Below are 26864 nucleotides of genomic sequence, written 5' to 3' on the forward strand. Positions count from 1 at the left end.
GCTAAAGGTAAAGAATGACGTTAAGCCACAGCTGACCAATGGGATTGTGTTGTCAGGGTAAATGCTAGTGACTGGAAATTAAAGAAATACCAAAAGAGAAAGAGGAGAAAGGGGAAAGTCTGTTTAGGGATGATGCAGGAAGTAAAAAAGATACAGTAAAAAAGTAAAAAGGAATGAAAAGTGAAAAACATCATAAGAAAAAGAGAGGAAAGAGGCAGTAAACCAGAAAAGGATTACAACGGGACAGTCTAAGCACAGATCTGACAGGAAAGAGAAAAAGAACAGGAAGCAGAAGGAAAAGAAAAAAAATGGACGCTATTATGGTAGCCGCAATTTCCAGTACAGCATGCATTAATTGAATTTGTCGCCTAAAGGCAACCATAAAAAAATTGCATGGATAAAATGGTGGATATAAATGTCATTGCACATATTCACAAGCGATAGTATAAAGAACCTACTGGAAATATATTATATATTAAAGACAATGTTGGTCAATTATAAACTGGTGACTGGTAACTATATTTCCATTTGCTTGTCAACTCCAGTAATAAATAGATCCTCCCACTACGGAATGAAGAATAAATTTGTTAAAACTTCTCTAAGCTATACACACAAACACAAACCTGAATAAGCAATCCTCACCAGTTCATTTTTATTACTTTCATGGAGACAGAGTGTATCTAGGATGTTAACGCATATCTGATGGTCTTGCCCCAATGATGACTGTTTGTAGGCCTATGCTGAAAGTATGGCTGATAGGCTTATCCTCACTCTGACTGGATTGTATTTGTGGCCCATTGTTGTTTACTTGGTTTGTGTATCCCTGGCTTGAGTTCACATACTGATTTCCTTTTGTAATGTATCTATACTAGCATGATGCTGCATTTGACCTCTAAATGAGGGTCTCCAACCCACTCTAGGCCCTTATCAGTATTACCCAGGGCCGGATTACGACACTGTAGGTCCCTGGGCTAGGGGTACTGTGAGGCCTCCATTTGTCAAGCGACTTATGCCTAAACCAATATTATTGGGGTCTCCCCAATAATATCAGATTGGGCATAAGTATTTTGAGCGGTGTTCCTTTTAATATACCAAATCAGTATTTCCCCCAACAGTGCTAGCCAACACCCTGCTGCAATACTCTTCCACCCCTCCCTCTCCAGCCATGATCTCCCCCAACAATGCCAGGCATCACCCTGCTGTAATGCTCTCCCACCCCTGTTATAGTCTCCCCCAACAGTGCTACTGTGCCTCCCCACTCACACCCATCTTCAACTGGTGTTCTTCATTCAGTCACTCACTCCCTGTTGCGTGTACTGTCCTTCCGCGGCACTCAGCAATCTCCTTACTGAGAAGATCTAGCGAGAGTGAGACTGCCTCACTCTCACGAAATCTCCTCAGTAGGGAGAATAATGAGCACCGCAGACGGACTACAACCTGTCATTTGACATGAGTCCCGTGACTTCACGTTCATTCAGTGGGACTGGGAGTCGCCGGCCGCAGTACAGGCTGTAGCGCGGCCGGTGGCTCGCTACAGCTGAGCAGAAATTTTAAAAAAAGGCCCCTTGGCTGTAGCCCAGTTAGACCTCGGGTTAATCCGGCCCTGGTATTACCCAATATTTTTAGAGCACTAGATTTTGTGTAGTTCTGTACAATATTTAGTTTTACAAATAAATTGCAAACAATAGATATACATTTTGATACATAGGTGTACTATATATTGGAATATAATCTTAAAATAAGCAGAACATATGAGGGAAATGGAGGGTTTCATCTACCCACTACACTGAAAGTAAATGAGACCCTCCTGCTACATAGCAATATTAGAAAATATCCCCACGTAGCAAGAATAGTGAGCAGTTTGGTAAGGGATAAAGTGGGAATGAAAGCATCGAACATGCTATAAATTATGAGGAAATAAATCCAAAAATCTTAGCTATAAAGCATATAATTATTTGTGTCTTATTTAGTAGATATAGGTCTGGAATCAGGGAGAGTACTGTGTTTTAATGGTCTGGGGTCTGGGATTCAACCTGTTTATTGCTGGTATTACTATTATTATTATTTGTAAAGAATCGAATAGTACACTTACATCTATGGTGCCAAATTAAAATAAATAGTTGTGCTTAATTTCTGTAATATATGACTTTATGGAGTTATTTATATGCTACAAGCTTATGGCATTAAAATTGTGTATATGGGAAGATATAGCTTTTCATCATGTAAACAAAAATAATGACTTGTATAGGGAATACATTTGTATTTTAATGTATCACCATTTTTTTCTGTCAAACATGAGTTAGGAATTATGTCCTGCACTCTACCCTTCCACTGCCTCTTGCAGTCATGGCCAAAAGTTTTGAGAATGACACAAGTATTGGTTATCACAACGTTTGCTGCTTCAGTGTTTTTAGACTATTTTTTCAGATGTTGCTATGGTATACTGAAGTAAAATTACAAGCATTTCATAAGTGTCAAAGGCTTTTATTGACAATTACATTAAGTTTATGCAAAGAGTCAATATTTGCAGTGTTGACCCTTCTTTTTGAAGACCTCTGCAATTTGCACTGGCATGCTGTCACTCAACTTCTGGGCCACATACTGACTGATGGCCGCCCATTCTTACCTAATCAATGCTTGGAGTTTGTCAGAATTTGTGGGGTTTTGTTTGTCCACCTGCCTCTTGAGGATTGGCCACAAGTTCTCAATGGGATTAAGATCTGGGGAGTTTCCTGGCTATGGACCCAAAATTTCAATGTTTTGATCCCTGAGCCACTTAGTTATCACTTTTGCCTTATGGCAAGGTTCTCCATCATGCTGCAAAAGGCATTGTTCGTCACCAAACTGTTCTTCGTGGTTGGGAGAAATTGCGTACTTCCTTGCCTGAGAAGCAACCCCACACATGATTGGTCTCAGGATGCTTTACTGTTTGCATGACACAGAACTGATGGCAACGCTCACCATTCCTTCTCCGGACAAAATTTTTTCCAGATGCCTCAAACAATCTGACAGGGTATTCATCACAGAAAATTACTTCACCCTTGTCCTCAGCAGTCCAATCTCTGTACCCTTTGCAGAATATCAGTCTGTCCCTGATGTTTTTCCTGGAGAGAAGTGGCTTCTTTGCTGGCCTTTTTGACACCAGGCCACCCTCCAAAAGTCTTTGCCTCACTGTGTGTGCAAATGCACCCACACCTGACTGCTGGCAATCCTGAGCAAGCTCTGCACTGGTGGTACCCTGATCCCGCAGCTGAATCAACTTTAGGAGACAGTCCCGGCGCTTGCTGGGCGCTCTTGAACTATTTAACCTCCCTCCTTGAAGTTCTTGATGATTCGATAAATGGTTGATTTAGGTGCAATCTTACTAGCAGCAATATCCTTACTGGTGAAGCCCTTTTTGTACAAAGCAATGATGACTGCACGTGTTTTCTTTCAGGTAACCATGGTTTACAGAGGAAGAACAATGATTTCAAGCACCACCCTCCTTTTAAATCTTCCAGTCTGTTATTCTAGCTCAATCAGAGTGATCTCCAGCCTTGTCCTTGTCAAGACTCTCACCTGTGTTAATGAGAGAATCACTGACCTAATGTAAGCTGGTCCTTTTGAGGCAAGGCTAAAATGCAGTGGAAATGTTGTTTTTGGGATAAAGTTCATTGTAATGGCAAAGAGAGACTTTGAAATTAATTGCAATACATCTGATCACTCTTCATGATATTCTGGATTATATGCAAATTCCCATCATAAAAACTGAGGAAGCAGACTTTGTTAAAAATAATATTTGTGTCATTCTCAAAACTTTTGGCCATGACTGTACTCTCTGAATATAGCTTTTTCTTCAGTTATAACTGTTTTAGGAGAGTTTTACTACTTAAATTGTCAGTGAAATGGAGCAGACATCCATAAGAATTGTGTCTAACCGTCTTGTTGAAAAATGTGTAACATTGACTCTTTTAACCAGGGAAGCTCATGATTTTGTTGAAGAATTTGAAGGTGCACTGGGCCGAGGAAAAGGGAGAAAACTCTATGCATATAAAATTATGATGGCTAAGGTAAATTCACACGTATCACTTATAATCGTAGGAATGACCGCAATTGCATCCCAAATTGCAGATACAATTTTCACCATTAAAAAGCTGCAATTAGTAACCAAATGCAAACCAGCCATCAACAGTAGCAAATACAGCAGAAACAACTCCCCATATATGTCTGAGCGATGAAGAAATAACCAATCAGTATAAGACTAGCATTTGCAAACAACCAATCATAAGTAGTTTGCTAGTGCTGGAGATAGTTATCATTCTCATCTGCTATATGCACCTTCCACTGACCACTTCATGTATACGGCTTACCTTAGAATATATACGTCCCACCTATCCAGGCGCAAGCATGTGTAAGTGTCACAAAACTTTGCATGGGTGCATATGTGTGCGCCCACTTTTCTGGGCATAATAAGAACGATTTCACACAAGACATGCTACCTAAACTGGTGTAGTACTCATTTTACACCAGTCATGAAATTCCGCTGTGCTGGGCTCCATAGCAAAGTATAGTAGGGGCATGGCAATACCTATGTATCCTCATAGGCACCCCGCTCTGCTTTGAAAGTGAAGAGAGGAGGATTTTTCAGAGCATGTGCGGAACGGCACATGCACTCCCTGCACATGCAACTTCAGTCCACTCTGCTCTTTTCAGAGCAGAGCACCAACTTCAGGAGATAATGTGGGTGCCCCTTGAGTGTGGAGGTATACCACTGAAGCTCCAGACAACCAGGGGGGCAACAGCATTGTGGGCCACCCTTACCTCCAGGCCTTGTAGTAGCTGCATCCCCTCCCACAATTGCCAATTATGTTCACAGTAAGCCCTGGAAAAGACCATGATCCATTCTTGCCATTTTGTCTACTTTTCATGGTACCTCCTACATTCTCTGTGAACTCAATAGGTAGTGTGAATATGTCCCCTATAGACACCAATGGTTAAATTATGTAAAAGCTTTGTTCACTATGTAGTTTAGGCTAAATCGAGCTTAGGATAAATCGCTCACAGATGCATTAAAAGCATTGCGTGTGGACAGTGTCACTGTTACTATATGGTCACACCTGATCAGTTGTGGATCCAGAGTAAAATAATCTCCTGTACTCACAGTACTTCTTGCCTCCAAATGGATCAGTGTGGGGCTTAGGTAATACAAAAATAAATCCTTCTTTCTTTGGGGGTCTTCCTAGCCTCCATATAGTGAAGCGTGGGAACAGAGAAATACGCTTTTAGAATTAGGTGTTGACAAAATCTACATGATGGGACTGTGATCATATAGTTATTGTGATAGCCGCCATCCTAGTGTTCTCTTCCCTTGGTGCTGAGAAGGAAGTGGGGAGCATCTAAATGTTGACCACTTCCAGGATCCCCCTTGTCTTTGGTGAATGGTACCGGTAGGCAGGTCTAGAGACCCCACATTCATGTAAAATAAGGGAAAAAATAAACCCCTTCAGATACAAAACAAGATTTAGTTGTGCGGGTTTAGATATTTATATAAAATTCAAGGGATTGCTTTTCACATGGCCATAGAGGCATCAGAAACAAGGCCTCAGTCTTTAGTTTTAGCGAGATTCCTATTACACCTTACAAAAGCACATGATACTCCAAAAACATACTAGTAGGTTAATTGGCTGCTATCAAAAATTGACCCTAGTCTCTACCTGTCTGTCTGTCTGTCTGTCTGTGTGAGTGTGTGTCTATATTAGGGAATTTAGACTGTAAGCTCCAATGGGGCAGGGACAGATGTGAATGAGTTCTCTGTACAGCGCTGCGGAATCAGTGGCGCTATATAAATAAATGATGATGATGATGATGATGATGATGATATGACAAAGCACATTTGTAGCTGTAATTATCTTAATGTAGATTACACGTTAAAATGTATAATAGTGATGGATGGGTAGAGCCTAGAGCACAACACTGCAGACTATCACATAGACCCTGCTTTTTATCTGACACCAAAGACAGTGGGTATGGCTGCCAGTCCTAGACAATTTCCGTACATGGGAATATCATATTGAAAGGCTCCTACCTGGTTACAGAGTGTGTCAGTTACAGACATATTTCTCTGTCCCAATTCACCAGGTAGGGCTGGAAAGAGCACCCTGATATAAATGAAATGAAATATATATTTTTTTAAATCTCAGCTCAACATCACAACATCAGGACGGCAGTAACTGTACATCAACTGTCAACCAGCCAGGAATGCTATGAGAATACTATTATTCCAGTGGTGCTAGCACTCCAGTAGGATATAATGAAATGTGCCACCTTTAGTTGTCTAGTTTCATTCACAGAGTTTTGACTGAAATGACCCAGCAATAGATACTATTACTATGTACTGCTACTTGCTAAGTGGGACATGTTTTCAGCAATACAGAGATAACATTGTCAGGTGCCGTCCCCGCTGATCCCCTCTGTGAAGATACCGGGTGTATCTGGCCAAATGCTACCCACTTCACGCTGGCTGGCCACCCATGGGTGCCTTCCTATGCCAGGGAAGTCTACCCAGTACCTTCTAGGATTTGTATAGTCACTCAGGCAAAATGCAGTTATAAAAATACAACAGTATATTTATTGTCATACAAACAACACTAGAATATTATGTACAAACAGTAAATAAATGGCAGGCAGATTTACCACATTATCTGTCCCTTACCCCAATAACTTAAGGAGATATAGTCACCTGCTGTCCAGACTTCACGACCCATGGATCCCTCTCAGCTGCATATATAGAGACTAGTTAGAAAATGATAATTCAAAACTAGATGCACCTTCATGAATGAAATCCCAGCATGACCACCCTTCCCCCTGGAGTCATTCCTTATATCCCAGGTCTAATTTTCACAGTCTTTCCCCTCCCTGGGCAAACCCCTGGGTCTATTCTCCTTAACCATTGGTCAGTGCAGGACTAGGGGGTTTGGACAGGGCAGTGAAGATGAGATGTACTTTCACAAAAGCCCCCTGTTGGGATGCAGACAGCACGTCTGGACTAGTTCTTAGGAGAACAATTGATGCTAATTGGCTTCCCCTACTTCCAAGGATAAGGTAGAAGTGAGCCCCTCCTAAAATTAACCCCTTACACTACTTTGTGATGTCACAGGGTCCCCAGCTGTTCCATGCTTCCTGTAGAGGAAGGAGGGGGGAGAATGAATCAAGTCATCAATATATAATACACAATATACATATGTACACTGAACTACAATGTCCCCTTAGCCACATGTTATTGGACAATGCAGTTGTAGTCTGGTGAGCTAGGGAACAAAGCATGGGCTATAAAAAGTATTTGCTATAATCCACATATCACACTCGTTTTGTCACACCCTGTCAGACGGAGACGGACGTCTGACTTCCGCTGCGGCTTCCGGCTGGGCGGTGTTGTCGGGCGCATGTGCCCTGCTAGCAACGGGACGCTACTTCTCCTCATCGTGCCGCCCCCTGAGCCTACCAATCAGCTGTACCTTGCCTCTATTTAAACCTGGCTCTGGCGCCATTAGGGTGCCAGAGTAACAGGTTTCCTGTCTAGTGTTCCTGGTTTCCCTGCTCTGGTTCTCCCTAGTGTGCTTCTACTGTTCCTGCTCTCCGTTGTGACCCGGCTTGGCGACTATCCCGTTATCTGTGTGACCCATATTGTACTGCGACCTCGGCTTGATTGACTATTTCTTCGGATTCCCCTTGGTACCGTATATTCCTGATTTGCTCGACCCGCACTGTCTGACCCTTCTACACTACACCAGCAACTGGCTAGTAGGACCGCAACCTGCGTACCCTGTGCAGCGAAGTCCAAACCTCCTTGCGGGGGTCCCTGGCGAACACCAGGTGTACGTTAGACTCCGCACCTGCTAGTTCAGTAGCGCTAATACCGGTTAGTGTTTTCTCTATTGTACTCCTCAGAAGGCCTCTGGCCTGACAAACATATGATGGTCTGTGCTGCAAAATAGCGATGATCTACTTTATCCAACCTTAGTAAGAGTACAACGTGTACATTAGTAAAACTTCACTATCTTCAACTGTGATATGTGTAGTGTGAAAAAAGTTTGAAATACATTTTAGTACATACTTACCTACTTTCTTCAGCTCTCTTCCGGGAGCCAGCCAGTGGAGGGGGGCGTGAGAGGGCGGGGCGGCCAAAATCGCGTCATTTCGGCCCCGCCCCCTGTGACGTCATGACGCAAATTGCGTCATTTGACAGCGGGGGGCGGGGCTAAACGCCGCGATTCATCGGGAATCGCGGCGTTTGGGATCTAATTCTGCCCACTTCACTAGGAAGTGGGCACTTCCTAGTGAAGTGGGCAGAATTCGGGAGATTGCCACACTCGCCCGGGAGTCCGGGAGACTCTCGCAAAATGCGGGAGTCTCCCGGACATTCCGGGAGAGTTGGCAAGTATGTTTTAGTATAGTTTCATGTCTCCTGTTTATTCAAATTAGTGAAATTATAATTGATTTGTTTGGATTTCTGCTTTGTTTGTTTTGGATTTCTTATGGATACAGTTTTGTGACACTATGTTTATACAAATGGAAATATGTATTTCATTTATAGAAATGGATGAAGTTTAAAAGAGATTTTGAAAATTTCAAAACTGCTTGTATACCATGGGAGATGAAAATCAAGGAAATTGAAAGTAAGTGGAATTATTATTATTATTATTATCATCATTATTTTTATTATTATTATTGTTGTTGTTGTTGTTGTTATTATTACATATTATTGTTAGAATACATTTTGCACTGTCAGTATTTCAAATATGTTTTATTTGAGCCTAAATCTACAAGCAGTTTCAATAAAAGCCAATCAGGATCTAGATAAATTAGACTTTGGTCTGTCAAGTGTGTACCCCGGCATTCCCAATTATTCTTATTATGCATATCATTGACCTGCCACACAAAATTATCCCTGTATGATCGAACGACAGACTGGGAAACTGTCTACCTAAATGTGAGAGCAGCATAGTGCAAAAGCAGTGATTGTGGCCTAAATGAGGGTCAGACTGGCGCACTGGGAAAACAATCCCTAATATTGTTAACCAGCTTCTCAGTTGATAAGGAGTTATGTAATAAGCAGGGTCTCTTCTAACTATATCCCTATTATTGTAGTTTTCATTGCCATGGAAAATAGTAAAATACACTGCAATCTTGCATTATATGACTACCATGTTCACGCAATACTTCACAGCTTAGTACTGTCAGAAAAAATAATTCCAGAAAACCCTACAGTAACTGTTTAGTTATTGGACTTTTACAATAATTAGGGAGATACAGGATTAATATAACTACTGACACTTAGTATGAGGAAAACTAACGGGCTCATTTGAAGTGTACGCAATTGCGCTCTGTATATGTGTAGGAAAGACATACATGCATCTACATACATGTGTTGAAACAGACATATCTCAAGAAGCTTGTAGCTCAAACACTATCATTTGCACCAGACATATGTCAGGCATACAAGTGTACATATTTACACACCACGATAGCATAGCGATAGGTTGGATTTGTGGCTCAACCATATTAGAAGTTGATCCAAAAGTAGCATTACCCTATTTCTCCACAATATAATAATGTAATAAAGTATCATATACACAAGCAAGAATATTGTTTAAAATTAATAATTGATGGAAAAGTTGAATTTTCAATATAAAATGTAGTTAAAAACAAAAACAAATGCAAAATACAAATTTCAATTAATTTAAATTGAATACAAACATTTCTTGTTTTTCCCTTTACTAATCAAATGTGAAACATATTGACTGCATGATATGAACCCCACAATCGGCGACTGATAGCCCCTACACAGAACCTATGGTGCAGGATGTTTTTCACCATTAGCAGCTGCCTTTCCTGAAACCACACTGTTCACTGGTACTCGGATGTCACCAGGACGTGATTCCAGTAGTGTATAGTTGTTAACAGCCGTGAGCGAGGTAGAGTGAAGGAGACTTGCAGCTATGGAGCAACATGTAGGCAAAACAAGACAGATAGGACACAAAAGAGGATAGTCTACTGGTAAGCTGATTCCAAGGGCAGGAGACTTACACAACGTCAATAAACAGGCAGATAGGTCAAGGGCAGGCAGAGATCCAACAGCAAGGTCCAGTAGACATAGCCAAGATCCAACACACTGAATCCAATGCACAATCAGCTAATCAGAAGTTCATACATTGTGCTGCTCAGTCATCATCATTGTGTATTATTGCACCAGTCCTCCAGCACCTGCAGGAAATACACCTTCTGTACTGCATATCTGTGGATGTGTCCATAATTGTGTCGCAATTATGTGAACAAGCCTTTACTGTACTTGGGCTATGTATGCCAGTCTCTGCCTGCCCCTGGTCCGTCTCTCCAGATGTAAAGAGAAGCAAGTCAAATGATATGCCAAACCGTATACTGATGTTTGTGTAATTTTTGTGTACATGCACTATATGGAAATCTGTATCTTACACAAAAAAAACAGATGTACGTCAAACTCTTCAGAAGTCCCTTAACGTACAATCATGGTGAAGGTGTATAATACAGCTATTTAAATACATATGTAATTATGCTGCTTTTAGTAAGTTGTCACTTATTATTATTTTGTTTAAGGTCACTTTGGATCATCAGTGGCATCATACTTTATATTCCTGAGGTGGATGTACGGTGTTAACTTAATCCTTCTATGCATGGTTCTTGGATTGATTGTCATTCCTGAGGTAAATAACAAGTTAATAGATCAATACATTCTAAAATAATTTCTGTGTTTTTTTTTAAAAAAAACAATATAGCAATATTTTAGACTTTATATAGTTTTATATGTAGAAACATCAGTTTTTATGTTCAGAAATAAGAGTAAAATTCTAATATTGACAGCCAAACAAAAAATGAGTAAACAGTTTGCCTTCATTTCTAAATATTAAATCTAGTAGTGCTTTACAGAAGTTTGTAGTGTTTAATCTACAATTAGCTAGACAGCGTATGACTTTTCCTTATTGTTGTATGCTACCTTTTTTGAACATATAAAATATTTATGTAGAAGCATTTGGTCTTCCAGCAGTCCTTATCTGGCTATAAATAGATGATGGAGGTTCTGAAGGATAAGAAGGGGTTGGCTGAGTTACCTAATGTCGATTAGCTAATTAGTAGTTAGGAAGCATTAGGAATTATTTGTTCTAGTATACTCTATCTTACGATTATCTATTTCACCAGTTCAATGGCTGCAACATGATCGTGGTACAGTTATCAATAAACAACTGATTCAAATTTGTGGTTTGAAATTTGTGACCAGAAAGTGACTCTGAGCTGAGATGGAGTTTCCACTGCAGCTTTTCTCCTACCAGGACACTGCTTCTGTTTCCATGCTATTCTCTGTATCTTTTATTCTTTCTATGGCACTATTAGGGCCTATCTCATTCTCTTTACTACTCCAGGGTGGAGACGTACTAGAGTTTCTTTTTTTGGGTGATTTTGAATCTGAAATCACTGGAGATGTGATGTGATGTGTGTTGGTTTCATAATACCTAAATCACATGCGATTTAGGGCAAAGCACTATGTGTAAAAACTAAATAAATATTTAAAGAAACTTCTATATTCAGCAAGGAGCAATCTGAAGATCCGTCTCTACTTGAATATGGGTCTAGGTCCGCTCTGCTCTGACCAAGAAGGCACTGCAGGATGCGTCCAATATATATGTGGAATATAAAGCCCCAGCAGAACATACAGAAAAATAAAAAGTATTCAATGAATGTCAACTGTTTATAATATAGGGCCTGATTCATTAAGGATCTTAAATGAAGAGGATCCTTATTTCAGTCTCCTGGACGAAATCATGTTACAATGGAAGGGGTGCAAATGAGTGTTCTCTTTTGCATGAAAAAATAGTCAGTATTTAACTTATGTGCAAAACAGAACACTCATTTGCACCCCTTGCAATGTAACATGGTTTTGTCCAGTAGACTGAAATAAGGATCCTCTTCATTTAAGATCCTTAATGAATCAGGCCCATAGTCATTAATGACAAAACATTTAAAAAGAAGAAAAATGTTTTTGTCCACCCCCCTATAAAATACATTTATTAGGATGTTAATAATGTCTACTGTACATATAATTCATTTTTACAGTTGCTGCTGAATGCAAACACATGTATTAGCATTTAGCTAGTGCAAAGCGGTACGACAGAAGTACACGTACCATTGAGATGTCTAAAGTTTGAATCAGATGCTACTACGTGCGTTTGAGCTTTGCATGCCCTCATTATTCATTGACTATGTGCATATACTCATTCCCCTCTATGTTCCCCCCTTGAAAACATAGACTGTAGTAAGGGTCCTGTAGTAAGGGTACGGCACATATGGGCATTCATGTTCCTTAACAGTGACCTTTCTTGTAGAAGAGGTAAGAGACCGCTCCCGATTGGATGCCTGTCTATTAGGCTGACTTACAGGACATCAACTCATTTTGCGATGGATCAAGGATCAAGAAAATAAGAAGATAGTAGTTAATTATGTATATATGACACCTCAGAAAATACGATGGGGGCAAATAATATGAAAAATAATATTGGGGACACATTAATTAAATATTAAGTAAGTTAGGAGGTTCTGGAATTGATCTGCTGAAATGATGCGCCATTGAAATTAATGTAAAGCATTCCCCTGTCACACATAAGCTGTATAAAGCTATTGTATATACTGTAAGTATAAGAAGGAGAATTTTACGTAGCAGATAAATATCTCAATCCCTAATATAAATGTTTCTAAAATGCATTGGTAAACAGTAGAAATACATTGCTGTCACAACACAGGTATGGCATCAGTCTAAGAAGTAATACAAACTGTTTATTTTTGTTACAAAACAGCTATTAATGGGACTACCGAATGGAAGCATTCCAAGAAAGACGGTACCAAGAGATGAGCAGGAAACATCAATGAATTATGGTGTGCTCAGTGAGTTTGGGGTAAAGACAACAAACTTATTTATTTATTAATAATATATTATTATTATTATTATATGGGATTACTGCTTTAAACAACCTCAGAGGAAACCTTTCATAGTTTTTGTACAAACCCTCCAACATGATCTCTTCTACCTGGTACAAAACACTCTGCTCCTGAACTTCACTTAAACTTCTATTGCAGTTACGTTTGCTGAATTAATTTATCGATGAGACATACACTGTAAAAAACATATTTTTTTAAGTTACTTAAACAAGTTTTATGTTTTGCAGGGAGCTTTAAAATATTCAGCTCTTTTCTATGGCTATTACAATAATCAAAGGACAATTGGACCACTTCAGTACAGACTGCCATTATCGTATTTTTTATGTGGTATTGGTGTATTTGGCTATAGCTTAATAGTTGTGATAAAGACGTAAGTATCTCTGCTGCTTCTTCCATAATAACCTCTATGAATATGTATAATTACATACAAATTTGCCATTATATGAAGGAAAAAAACCATTTATGTTATTATTATTATTATTATTATTATTATTATTATTATTATTATTACATTCCAGTGGTAACTTATATGGATCCTGTTATGATTCTCTAAGCCAAGGCACCTTGCCAGTGGTGTATGGCATACACATGTATAGTATTTATGTATGCAACTAAGACTTCTCATTTTTTTGGGTAAATTTTAAGCTGTCCTGTTTTGCTGCTTGACAGTTTACTGCAGAGAGATACTTTTGTATATGCACAGCAAGGGAGGGAGTGGAAGGACAGGGATGAAGGGAAGGGAAGGAACATATGGACCCCTGCCAAGTGGCAGGGGTTGGCAGGTGTTTTTAGTACCCTTTAACATTATACTGGGACTTGCCACTCCAGGGGTTGCAATATTCCCAAATTCCCACAGCCTAGTTGAGCTGAGAAGACCCCCTGCTCTATTCAGCACATGTCTGGTAGTCTGTGGAAGGAGGGTTCTACAATGTTCTTGTTTGGGGGGTGGGTCGGGTTGTCCCCATTAAGGCTTCAGTCCTGCATTGACCAGCCTGGCTCTTGTTCCTGGGTCTTTGCCCTATTCTGCGAGTGCCCCTGTTAATAGTAGTAAGTGGGCTGGTTTCCACTCAAGTATGTCCACAGTTGTTGTCACACTGAAATGGAGTTTCTGGAAACCCCATTGAAATAAATCTGCTAATGAAATGAATAAGTAAAACTCTGTGCTGTTTGCTTTGTGGACACATTTGCAAACACATGCAAACACCTTTAGCACACAGCAACCTCAGGCATACAACATATAAACTGCATATTGGATGCGTTGAGTTTGCCGTTGCATTCTTGCTGCACAACATCATTACATTATAAGTAAATAAGGGCAGTCTATCCCAATTTTAACACAGATTTGTATTTCTTTTGTAATCCTGTAAATACAACAGTGCTTGTTTTGTAACACGCTGTGGAATATATTGTCACTAATAATACATTCTCTCCCATATATCAATGCACTTTTATTCATGCACAGAATGGCAAAGAATATAAATGAAAGCACAGCTGATGGAGACGATGATAATTTTATATTCAGTTGGAAAATGTTCACAAGTTGGGATTATCTTATTGGCAACCCTGAAACAGCAGACAATAAATTTGCATCAATTACAACTACCTTCAAGGTAACTACTTTTTTACTTTTTGAGCAAGAAGTGGTTCTAATATTATGGAATGCAATAGTTTAAGTTGATTTTATTTCATTAAGATCTCATGATCCATGAGCCAGATTCATGACAGAGTGACAAAATATGTAAGACAAGTAACATGGAATAATATCTAACCTTAAACTTGCTGGTGCTGGACACTCAAAGTAGTAAATGAAAAAGTAATCATATAATAAAGTATAATACAATATAAAACAATATAGTAACAAATGAAATCATTAAACAAAAAGTTTTACCATAGGAGCCTATACCTAGTCATATAAACCTTGGAAAGGGTAATTTAGCACACTGCAAATATGCAACACTGAAGAGCAAATGCCCCTTTGTGACATTGTGCGCTTAATTCTGCATAAATACACCTGTTTTTCGGTAAGCATATTGACTAGTAAGTAAAAATAATGGTGACTGCAGGAAGAGTGAAAGTTTGACCCTTTTTGGGTGGATTGTGGTTATTGTAGCTAAATTCTAGCTAATAGTTATACTGTACCAGGGGGACTTATTTCCTACAAAAGGAAATACTTTTTACAAGTGCTCTGAAGGTGTCGATATTCACAATTCATCCTATTCTTCAAATTGGGCGCATGTACAGCACTCAGATGCATGTCATATGCGAATGCACACAAATTACAATGTAATAAAAATATTAGTATACACATGGAGCATATGAAATATAGTCAGTCCTGATGTCTGCTTACTCTCATGATTTACTTAAGACACAAATGAGGATGGAATCAGCTATATTTTAGGAGAAAATTGGGATGATCCAAAGTCAATGACAGGCAGGACATTAAAGTGCCATTTATACTTTTTCCAACGTCCGCAATCCCACTTCTGCCAAATGATCATGGAGATCGTTTGCACAGGGAGACATCCCCAAATGTGGGCACAAACAGATAGGTGCATTTATATGAGATGAAAGGATAGAGGTGTCTGCATTTTCTGCAGGTAAGAAATAACAATTATAGATTACATAAGAGAAAGTGAAATAATATAATGTTTTAAATCTCATATGATGGAAATAAAATTAGTGTCAGTAGTTACTAGGGTGGGTGACTGTCAAAAATAATACTTATTATATCAATAAAAAGGACAATAGTTCTGTATTGTTCTACAAAATGTTTTACGGTTCAGTACTTGTGAGTAAAACATCCAATTTGCATCTATAAATGGAATAATGTATTCCATACTGCAAATTATATGGAGTCACATTGGAGTGCTATAACCATGTAAAAAAACAAGGCCGTAGTCTGTTATACAGCTCACAGAACTCCGAGGTGATATGTAGTATCTGCAATTTACAGTAGAGGGTGCAGTATTACTTGCAATACACACGTTTTCCAAACGAACACGAAAGTGATGACATCAGAACACGTCCATTGTAAGAGATGAAATCACAACTCACTTGAGGGTATTTATGAAGTGCAAAACATGCACTGTACAGTTCAAAATTAGCTGTGGAACCACTGTGCGGCTAGATTTGCATCAATGTGGAGTAAGCAACCTGGCAGGATTTGCAGAGCGGTAGAACTTTGCACAGACTGAGGATAGAAGTTGGGTGACGTGAGGAAAGTCCTAGTAAAGGACAGAGTAGGCACATTGGTGCACCTAGTGTTTTGTGGGAAAGCTTAGAAACAAGTTTTTTTTTGTGGAACGAGAACATTGAAATCACTTGAATTTTGCACTAGTGGTTTTTGGGTCTCGTTTAATTATTCTAATTGGTCCTGTCTTGTGCCTCTCTGTTTCACCAAGCAGTATTTCAGGGGAAAAACTGAAAAGCTTATTTTAATGAAAGGGGGGTAGGATTTTGGATTTGGATGTGATGTTTGCACTTTTGCACAGTGCGCCTCTGGAGATTTTGTCAGCCTCTCAGCACACTGAGGGGCTCTCCCACTATGCAGAGTCATCTGCTATGATTGGAAAGTAGGTGTGCCCCCAGACGTACACTGGGCTGACTATCCGGACTCACCAGTGATAAATCATGGCATTCTGTGGTGTACATCGAGTGCACTGCTTCCTAAATTGTTTATGTAAATATTATTTACAGGAGTTTATATGTTCTGCATGTTAATATTACTTGTATATTTTAGCAATATTTGACATTAATTGAAATCTTTGTGCAATTTATAATAATAAATATTACAAATTATTATTAGTCAAATTACTTGATATGGAATGACTGCTGATGAAAGTATAAGCCAAAAACCTTTGTAAAATACTGACAGTACACATTTGTGCCCATATGACTTCATTTATAACTAATTGTTAGCACAAGTTTGCAAAAAATCAATTGCTATTGATTTACTTTGCCAACAGGAATCTATTGTGGATGAACAGGAAAACACAAAGGAAGAAAATATTCATTTACGGCGGTTTCTGATTGTACTGTCAAATGTAATGATCACCATTTGTCTTGGAGGAAGTGGTTATCTCATTTATTTTGTTGTAAAGCGATCACAGGAATTCAAAAAGCTGGATAACCCAAGTTGGTATCAGAATAACGAGGTATGATTGATTTAATGACAGGTTTGGAGAATGAGCAATCAAATAATATCGAAATTCTAACCCACTGTTGACATTTACATAAACATGATGATGGCTGTAGTGCTCATTCCTGAAATGAACACTGCTGACGGAGGTTAGCAAAGTCAGATGAAAAGGAGGAAGGGAAGGAGGGATAGCAGTGGATATAAGAAAACACTTGGTTAAATGCACTTAAAATACCACCCTAGATATTGACATCTATATGGGATAATGTTCAAATCACAATCTAAGGCTTAAGAGTAATAGAGAAGTCAAGACAAAGATGACCTGATTGCTGGGTTCATATGTTATAATAATTCTGCATAAAAAATAAACCAGTGGATGTAGGGTATCGGACAATAGGCAAATCCAAGGCTGACATATTAATTGTCCACTAGTTACTTAAGCAGGCATAGGTCAAATAAGCAATATTGCCAACAGAGGGAGTGAAGGTTATATTTAGCCACTTCAGAGCCTGCCAATTAATAGACCACATCCAGGCAGGTGGGTAACCTGCCACTGCAATCTGAAATCCAGATTATATCCAGAGAGAAAAGAGAAATCATGGGAAGATCTATGGTAGATAATTCAAAGACAGGTGTTTTTAACACCAGAGACCATCTGAGCTCTTGGACATTGGCCAGGAGAGAAGCAGGAAGGCCCCTGACACACCATGCAAAACTGTATGATTAGGGAAGGAAGTCCTCTTCATGCATGAAATCAACACCAGTGGTCATCCAATTTACCTACAGACACACTGTAGAAATATCATACATATATGCTGACTTCTATGGCAAGGTAGAATATAACCTAACACAGGTTTTGGCAGGACAAAGGGAAAACTATGCTGACCCTCAGTAAGCTTATCTAGTCTGGTAAAAGTGAAAGGATTGCTAAGAACAGTTTCAAGTCCCTCATGAGCTCAAACACTCGCTGCCTTCTTGGTGATAAGTAAGTTAGAAGTCATATGCTTTAATTTACCACACAGTAACTCTCAAACTATTGTACTGTAAGTTAGAGACACATGAGTGTTCCAAGTCAACTTGTTACTTCCTCATCCCCTGCTATGGTCCAATAGTAAATGCTAGGTGAATAAAAAGGTTCATACTCACTTTTAATTACAGAATAATGAAAAAGTTCAACCATGGAAAAACCCTGCTTTCGGTGTATGTCTTTTAATAATGACCAGGCTGAAACCGGTCTGTTTTCTTCTCTTTTTGGATTACACTTAAGGGGGTATTTTTACTAAACTGTGGGTTTGAAAAAGTGGAAATGTTGCCTATAGCAGCCAATCAGATTCTAGCTGTCATTTTGTAGTATGTACTAAATAAATGAGAACTAGAATCTGATTGGTTGCTATCAGGGCCGCCGAGAGGGGGGGGGGCGGGTACTAATTACCCGGGCCTGGGCATGTCAGGGGGCCCGGCCCGGGCCCTAGCACCGTCAAATTTTTTTACTTTTTTTTTTAAAAAGAAACTACATTTTTTTTCCTTTTCTTTTTCTTTTTTTTTTTTGCGGCGGGGGGGGGGGGTACTCGGTCGTTGGTGGAGGGAGCAGGGTAGTTAAAATAAAAAAAAACATACTCACGTGATCGCAGCGCCGGCGTCCCTCCTCTCTGCTTCTCTGTGCTCCATTGCTCCAGACTGACTGAATGCCGGGTGTGATGTCATCATGTCACGCCCAGCATTCAGTCAGTCTGTAGCAATGGAGCACAGAGGAGCAGAGGAGACCAAGAAAGAAGAGAGAAGAAAAGGTAAGTGAAGGGAGGAAAACGGGGGGCACAGAGGGGTTAAAAAATGAGGGGGGGCACAGAGGGGTTAAAAAATGAGGGGGGGCTCAGAGAGGTTAAAAAATGAGTGGGGGCACAGAGGGGTTAAAAAACGAGGGGGCTCAGAGGGGTTAAAAAACGAGGGGGCACAGAGGGGTTAAAAACAAGGGGGGCACAGAGGGGTTAAAAAACTAAAGACAAGCAGCATGGCACAGGGGGTTAAAGAAAAGAGGGACAAGCAGCGTGGCACAGGGGTTAAAGAAAAGAGGGACAAGCAGCATGGCACAAGGGGTTAAAGAAAAGAAGGACAAGCAGCATGGCACAGGGGGTTAAAGCAAAGAGGGACAAGCAGCATGGCACAAGGGGTTAAAGAAAAGAGGGACAAGCAGCATGGTACAGGGGGTTAAAGAAAAGAGGGACAAGCAGCATGGCACAGGGGGTTAAAGGAAAGAGGGACAAGCAGCATGGCACAGGGGGTTAAAGAAAAGAGAGATAAGCAGCATGGCACAGGGTTAAAGAAAAGAGGGAAAAGCATCATGGCACAGGGGGTTAAAGAAAAGAGGGACAAAAACAGCATGGCACAGGGGGTTAAAGAAAAGAGGGACATGCAGCATGGCACAGTGGGTTAAAGAAAAGAGGGACAAGCGGCATGGCACAGGGGGTTAAAGAAAAGTGGGACAAGCAGCATGGCACAGGGGGATGAAGAAAGGGACAAAGGCAGCATGGAGGGCGCAGTGTGATCATAAGGGGGCATAGTGTGGTGATGATAAAGGGGCACAGTAATGTGTGTGTGATGGCACGGAGCTTTTGGTAATGTAGTGTGTGTGTGTGTGAGGTAGATGGTGGCTAATTAATGGCTGCTATTTTGTTTGCGGGGTAATGGGAATACTATTTTAATGTTGGGGTGGGAGGAAGGCCTAATTATTAATCATGGATGCTATTGATTTAACGGTGTGGCTGGCTGTAATTTTCTAAATGTAGCCATTTTTTTTTCCAAATAGGTTCTCCAACATTCCAGGATCCAGACAAGCCGCAACTAAAGAAATCTGCAGCCACATGTGGTAAAAGTGAGAAGAACAGGAAGGACAGAGCAGCATAGTGTGTGAAATGTTGTGATTCTAGTAGGGACAATGCCAATGTCTGGTGAGTGTTTGGTAAGCCCAGTGGGCGCAGACCAAGACTGAACTCTTTCTGTACACACTGCATTCTTCCTATACTACACAAGGGTGCTAGATGTCCTGAAAGTCAGGAGTGCTTGGACAAATGTCACGCTCCAGGGAATTCAGGACCTAGTGATTTAGTTGTGCTAGCCACGCGCCCAATGGCGCATTGCCACGCCCCCAATTGTGTGACCACAACCCTGAAAAATTTGGCGGCGCAAAATTTTTTGGCTTACTCAACTATAAGGGGGGGGGGGGGGGCCATCAATTTCCTGTACCGGGGCCCTGAATTCCTCTTGGCAGCCCTGGTTGCTATAGGCAATATCTCCAATTTGTCACACCTGCAGTTTAGTAAATATGCCCCAAGAACTCAAACAGAACTGAATAACTAAGAACTGGATATTTCTGTACTTGGCCTTTTCATAACTGGGAGGATTGATTGATTGCGTTATATAAATTAACCAGAATTTATTTTCTATCTTTAACCCATATTATTTTTTCAACTATTTACATTTATCTTTAATCGTCCATTTGCAGATAGAAATTGTAATGAACTTGCTGTCGATGTTTTGCCCTCCACTATTTGAAACAATAGCTGGTATGGAAAATTATCACCCAAGACTGGCATTGAAATGGCAACTGGGAAGAATTTTTGCGTTGTTCCTGGGAAATTTGTATACTTTTTTGCTGGCTTTAATTGATGATGTCAATGGGAAGGTAAGATAAATATATTGCCTATAAACAACTCAAAGCTAAGCTTAAAATGGTATAATGAAAATATTTTATAGCTTACTGAAACTTTTTGATAATACTAGCCATGCCCTAGCATGAAAAGCCCTGGTTGTATTATGGTGCCAAAATCAATTGTTTCATTCGTCACTTATGCTTATTGAATTTTTTCTCTAAACCTAATTATTGCACATTCACACATATTCTAATTATTCATTTATTTTCAGTTAGCTGAGGAAGTGCTTATAAAGAACAAAACTATGTTGCTTTTATCCAGCTTAAATAATGGATCTTTAAGTAATGACAGCACGTCAACACCATATATTCATCCAGCTGACATGCCCAGAGGTCCATGCTGGGAAACAAATGTGGGAATCGTAAGTTATATTTTATGTTTAGAACAATGAACAGGATGAATAGAGGTTTTTGGAGAATGAAACTTATGAGACAATGTGCAGAGTGCTTCAAGTGGGTTTTGGTTTACATTTGGATCAAAAGAAAGGGTGGACTTCATAGACTAATAGACTAATACAAGGCAGATAAATCTCCCAAGGCGCACTGTGCAAAAGTTTAAATGTCACTTCAAAGTTCATCCTCATATCTCTTTAGAACAACCCCTTTCATTAAATATAATTTTTCAGTTTTATCACTTAATACACTGCTCCAACTATCTTCATTTTTGGCTTAAATTAATTGTGACAGTGGGTTGACATTGGGATTGCTTTTACTTCATGTGTGTTGGAAGATTTTATTTTCTTATATCAGACAAAGTGCACCTAGAAATATGCTTTTCCACAGAGGTGCTACTGGAAGCCACAAAAGACATCTCATTAAAAGTGCAAAAATCAAGTAGTTTTTCTCCACTTTGCTCAATAAGGATTGTCCCTACAAAATAAGCTCACCACAAATCAGTTTAGGCTGCACTCTGACTGTTTTTTACCATATAAATGAGACCCAAAGGGGTAAATGTATCAAGCTGAAAGATTTCCGGCGGGTTTGAAAAACCAATCAGATTCTAGCTATCATTTAGTTAGTACATTCTAAAAATAACAGCTAGAATCTGATTGGTTGCTATAGGCAACATCTCCACTTTTCAAACTAGCCGGAAAACTCTCAGCTTGATACATTTACTCCATAGTGTTCATACTTCTAGGCAGAACTAATAGATATGACCATAAACTGCTCCTAGTAGTTGTTGGCATTTTAGCTACTGTTAGTCCAGTCTACACTAAATGTTTTGGTGCTAACAATTGAAAAGATCAACTAGAGTGTACTCTAATATATCGTTAATTTAGTTGTTATGTATAACAGTTTACTTAATATCTTTATACATGCATTTTACAGGAGTTTGTAAAGCTGACAGTATCAGATACACAAATGACTTACATCATGATTCTTGTGGGAGACTTTGGACGAGCAGTTATAGTCAGATTTCTCAACTCCTGCTGGTGTTGGGATTTGGAATCTGGATTTGTAAGTTATTAACATATAACATTATTTGTATTTGAAGGGCATTTAATGTACATACATTACATTTTTTGTTGTGTTACTTTGCATACATTTTGCTTTTCTGCAGACCTCAAATGATGTAGCGTGTTGATTATGAGTGTTGTGTAAAAGTGAAAAAAGGTTGTAACTGTTGTGAGCATTGAATAAGCAAGCACCATGCACTGGGTTGGAGTTCCACAAGGCTCCTCCCTAGACTTTCTACTATTTTATATTCATACCATTTCTCTTGGAAAACTAATATCCTCCTTTGGAATTCAGTATCATCTCTATGTGAATTATACCAAAATATATCTATCCTCTCTGGATCTCTCACCATCCGTGTTGGCCAATGTTAGGGAATGTCTCTCTGCCACTTCACCTTGGATGTCCTCTTGCCACCTCAGACTCAATCTTTCAAAAACGAATCTAATAATACTCCCACTAATTAACAGAAGTTGCCTACAGGATATCTGTGAACAACACAACATCTATGAAACTAATTGCCTAGGTGTCATCCTTGAATCAGAAGTGTCCTTCTCACATCCAGTCTGTATCCAGATCTTGTGGCATACATCTACATTTCCAGAATACACACATGGTGGGCAGCATGGTGGCTCAGTGTTTAGCACTTCTGCCTCACAGCACTCAGGTCCTGAGTTCAATTCCTGACCAGGGCCCTATCTGTCTGGAGTTTGTAAGTTCTCCTTGTGTTTGTGTGGGTTTCCTCAGACACTCCAAAAACATACTGTTAGGTTAATTGACTGCTGACAAAATTGACCCTAGTCTATGTGTGTCTTAAGACTGTAAGCTGCAGAATTGGTGGCACTATATAAGTAAATGATGATGATTATATCTCACACAAGACACTGCAAAGCTTTAAAACATGCACTCATTATCTCCCACATTAACTAATGCAATTACCTTCTTACTGATCTTCCCCTAACCAGACATCCATCCCTAAAATCTATTTTAAGTGCAACGCTGAAAATAAATTTCCTTGCAAAGTGTTGCTGCTCCTCCTGTCAGTCCTTAGATTGGTTGGCTATAATCAACTATAAAATAGTTCTACTAGCATAAAAAAGTCATTAACAAAACTGCACCAACCTACATCTGCCTTGTCTCAAAATATCTCATGGCTTGACCCTTCCACTCTGTCCAAGATTTGTATCTCTCATCCATGTCCATCCTCATTACTTCTCCAGTTCCTGATTACAGGCCTTGTCGGGCTGCATTTACTCTATGAAATGCCCTCCCAGGCACAGCAAGACTTTCCCCTTGTCCCCAAACCTTCAAGTTCTCCCTTCACCAAATTCCTAAGTAACCATCTTAATCTCCCTAGACTACTCTACTCAATTACCACCCCTCTACACAGTTCACACAAACTTGCATTTATTCTATTTCTATATTCAAAAACCCTCCGACCCCTGACTGAGTTACATAGCCCCACTAAACACTTTTTTACCATTGCAATCTGGCTGGACCAATATGCAATAAATGGCAATTAACCTCATGTATCTAAGTCCTATTTTCCTATAGATTGTAAGCTTACAAGCTGTGCCCTCTTAAAGCTTTATCTGTTTATAAATACACAGTCTTGTTTCATTACTGTTTGTTTCCAATTGAAAAGCGCTATGGAGTATGTTGGCGCTATATGAATATATTTTTGTAATAATGATATTGATCATTTTGGCTGTACTGCCAACATTTACACAGTTCTGCAATTAAAATTACATTTTACCTATAACAGTTGTTTCTTTTTTATTTTATTTACAGCCCTGTTATGCTGAGTTTGATATAAGTGGAAATGTTCTTGGTCTTATTTTCAATCAAGGCATGATATGGTAAGGTCAATTAATGTTACATATCTGGAAACAACTGTTAAACATGAAGAAACAATGTTACTGATCTTGAAAAGTCTCACCTGTGTTAACCATTCATTTTACATGTGCCTTACCCTTGGCATGCTGGGATGGTATTTGTTTCGTTACCACACATGTTGGTAGGGCTTGTTTGGAATTCTCTTGATGTCTTCATTTATCTATGTTGTCTATCTAAGTTGTTTATGTACTTTGTACAAATATCTAGAGAGCAGATATATAATGTAGATCTCTTGTGTTCACAATATCCTCATTTATGCTACAGGATGGGTACGTTTTATGCACCTGGACTGATGGTTGTAAATATACTACGTCTTCTATCTTCAATGTACTTGCAGTGGGCTGTAATGAGCAGCAATATTCCCCAAGAACGAGTTTTCAAAGCTTCCAAATCAAACAATTTCTACATGGCCCTTTTACTACTTGTTCTTTTCATGAGTCTGCTGCCTGTGGCCTACACAACAATGACAATATCCCCCTCATTTGACTGTGGGCCTTTCAGGTAATGTGACTATCTATTGTGTGTTATGTTATAGAGCACTATTTTTTTTACTGGTACACCAAGCTACACATATACACAACACTGTGTGCAAAGTGAATGGAAAAACATACAGTAGTGATTATAGTATGAATATATACTAGTAATTAGCGGCCAAGGAGCTACTTGCAGGGCTCCCTACTTGTGTCCTCTTTAATCTTCTTCAGAGTGATTTTGAGCAGTGCATTTACATAGCTGTTTAGTCTGTGATTGAAAGGTGATTACTTCTGACCAACTTGAGAATCTGACATAAGGTAACACTTCATACTGGTGCTTTGGAGCAGCATCAGATCAGGTAAGGCCTGTAAAAAATATCATGTTTCCACCACCTGTATAAAAATGCACACAATTAAAAAGTATCTAAAACTCCCGTTAAAGTATAGCCGTAACTATGTGAGAAATTGTTTTGTAATAATCCTGTTTTACTTTTCAAGCGGAAAAAACAGGATGTTTGATGTTCTTCAAGAAACAATTGAAAAGGATTTTCCGCCTTTTGTTACCATGGTATTTGGTTACTTGTCCAATCCAGGAGTTATTATAGCAGCTGTGCTTCTTATGGTGTAGGTATAAATTATTGTAGGAACCAGTGTACTGCATAATTTATGATATGGACATATTGTCATATAAATACTAGCTGATTCATAGGTGGAGATTTACTAACATGCAATTTACTGGCGCTTTGACGTGTGGTTCACACATCAAAGTGCATGGTTTTAAACCGCAACATTTAAAACTGTTATCTCGTTCTTTATACATCGGATGTATGTATTTGACATTGAATTACAAGTCCACATGGCAAACATACACTTATTAGTAAAAAAAATAAATAGATGTGGTTCAGACAGGCAACTTATATTAAACCGCAGTCTGTTTCAGTTATCTTGCCTGTCGTAATGATAAAAATTTAAATAAATAAATACGTTAAAACACCTCTTAAAGCCCAGCCTACTCAGCATTGCGCCCAATCTTCTACAGGGGGCCAGATCATTTTTTCAGGCCCCCTTCCTAAAGTACCGTCCCAATACTGAGTAGTACAGGGCCCCTCCTGGTACCCATGGTCAATGGGTACCAGGGTCATACTGTCAGTATATAGTGCAAACTCTTGTGGCACTAAAAATGCCAGCATGCAAATCTGAGACAGTGCATACTTGCATTTATAGTGCCACAAGATAGTGCAAGAGTTGTACATCTCACAGCCTGATGGATATGCCAGAAATGAAGAACATCTTGATTGCAAATAACAGGGAATACCACCTTACAGCACCTAACTGACTCAAGCACAGCACTTTGTCCTAAGGAAGACAAAGAAATTACATTCTCAACAATTACTGAAACTGGGACATATGGTATACTTATGGCAGTTAAAAGTATTTTGGTTGTGTCAGCTATCTTGTTGAGACAACAGCTTAACCAAATGTGATATGCAAAGACAAACATGGGTGTATCAAGCTTGCAAATATTGAGAAGATCAATTCTAGAACCAACCACCATTTTGACATCAGACACCACCCACATGACAAACTGGAACAGGATTGGCGTGGGAATGTATTTGTGTATTGTGAGACTGACAGTCAACATTCTGACAAAGCCACTTCCACCATCCTAACTGAACTGTTCACTGGGCTAAGCAGGTAATAAATTAGCCAAACATTTTAATCCAGCTCAGCAGATCTATGTTCACTTTCAACAAAGACAATTTAAAAGAAAACTTTTACATTTTATCTTACCTGATTGGGCGAAATCTATCATTTAGAGTGAAAATTGTGCCTTTAGTAAATCATCCCTAAACCTGGCGCTTCTATCTGTCTGCATACCATCTCATACAAACACTGCAGCCTGGGGGGGACATGTTGTGGAGGGGGGCATGATTGCAGGTATTCCATGGCTCTTATGTCACAAGCTTACATTATGAAGAAACTTTTAATAAAGGACACTACTTTTTAACTCACCGGTTGATTGCTTTATCTATTCAGGACGTAATACAACTATTGTTCTAATCTTAGTTACATTAATTAGACATTGAGTGTCTGTTGTTGCTGGGAACCAGCTGGGCTTACTTTGACAACCCTCCCCTTTCATTATTCTGAATACACCCCTCCTGCCACCACTGGACTCCTTTATGGCTGCCAG

At 39.4% G+C, this 26864-nt stretch overlaps 1 protein-coding gene across 1 annotated transcript in view; it reads left to right on the forward strand.

Annotated features, from left to right (window-relative positions):
- Positions 1–26864, forward strand: part of LOC142149482 (transmembrane channel-like protein 2-A) — a 50485-nt gene that overhangs the window by 19960 nt on the left and 3661 nt on the right. The window contains exons 5-17 of the mRNA XM_075204869.1: positions 3959–4049; positions 8573–8654; positions 10612–10718; positions 12861–12959; positions 13230–13372; positions 14465–14612; positions 16968–17156; positions 20640–20819; positions 21059–21208; positions 22176–22304; positions 24093–24160; positions 24462–24698; positions 25169–25294. Of these exons, the coding sequence (XP_075060970.1) occupies positions 3959–4049; positions 8573–8654; positions 10612–10718; positions 12861–12959; positions 13230–13372; positions 14465–14612; positions 16968–17156; positions 20640–20819; positions 21059–21208; positions 22176–22304; positions 24093–24160; positions 24462–24698; positions 25169–25294 (1749 nt within the window). The remainder of the gene's footprint in view (positions 1–3958; positions 4050–8572; positions 8655–10611; positions 10719–12860; positions 12960–13229; positions 13373–14464; positions 14613–16967; positions 17157–20639; positions 20820–21058; positions 21209–22175; positions 22305–24092; positions 24161–24461; positions 24699–25168; positions 25295–26864) is intronic.

This window comes from Mixophyes fleayi, chromosome 1 (assembly GCF_038048845.1).
Source record: "Mixophyes fleayi isolate aMixFle1 chromosome 1, aMixFle1.hap1, whole genome shotgun sequence".
In the NCBI taxonomy this organism is placed as follows: Eukaryota; Metazoa; Chordata; class Amphibia; order Anura; family Limnodynastidae; genus Mixophyes; species Mixophyes fleayi.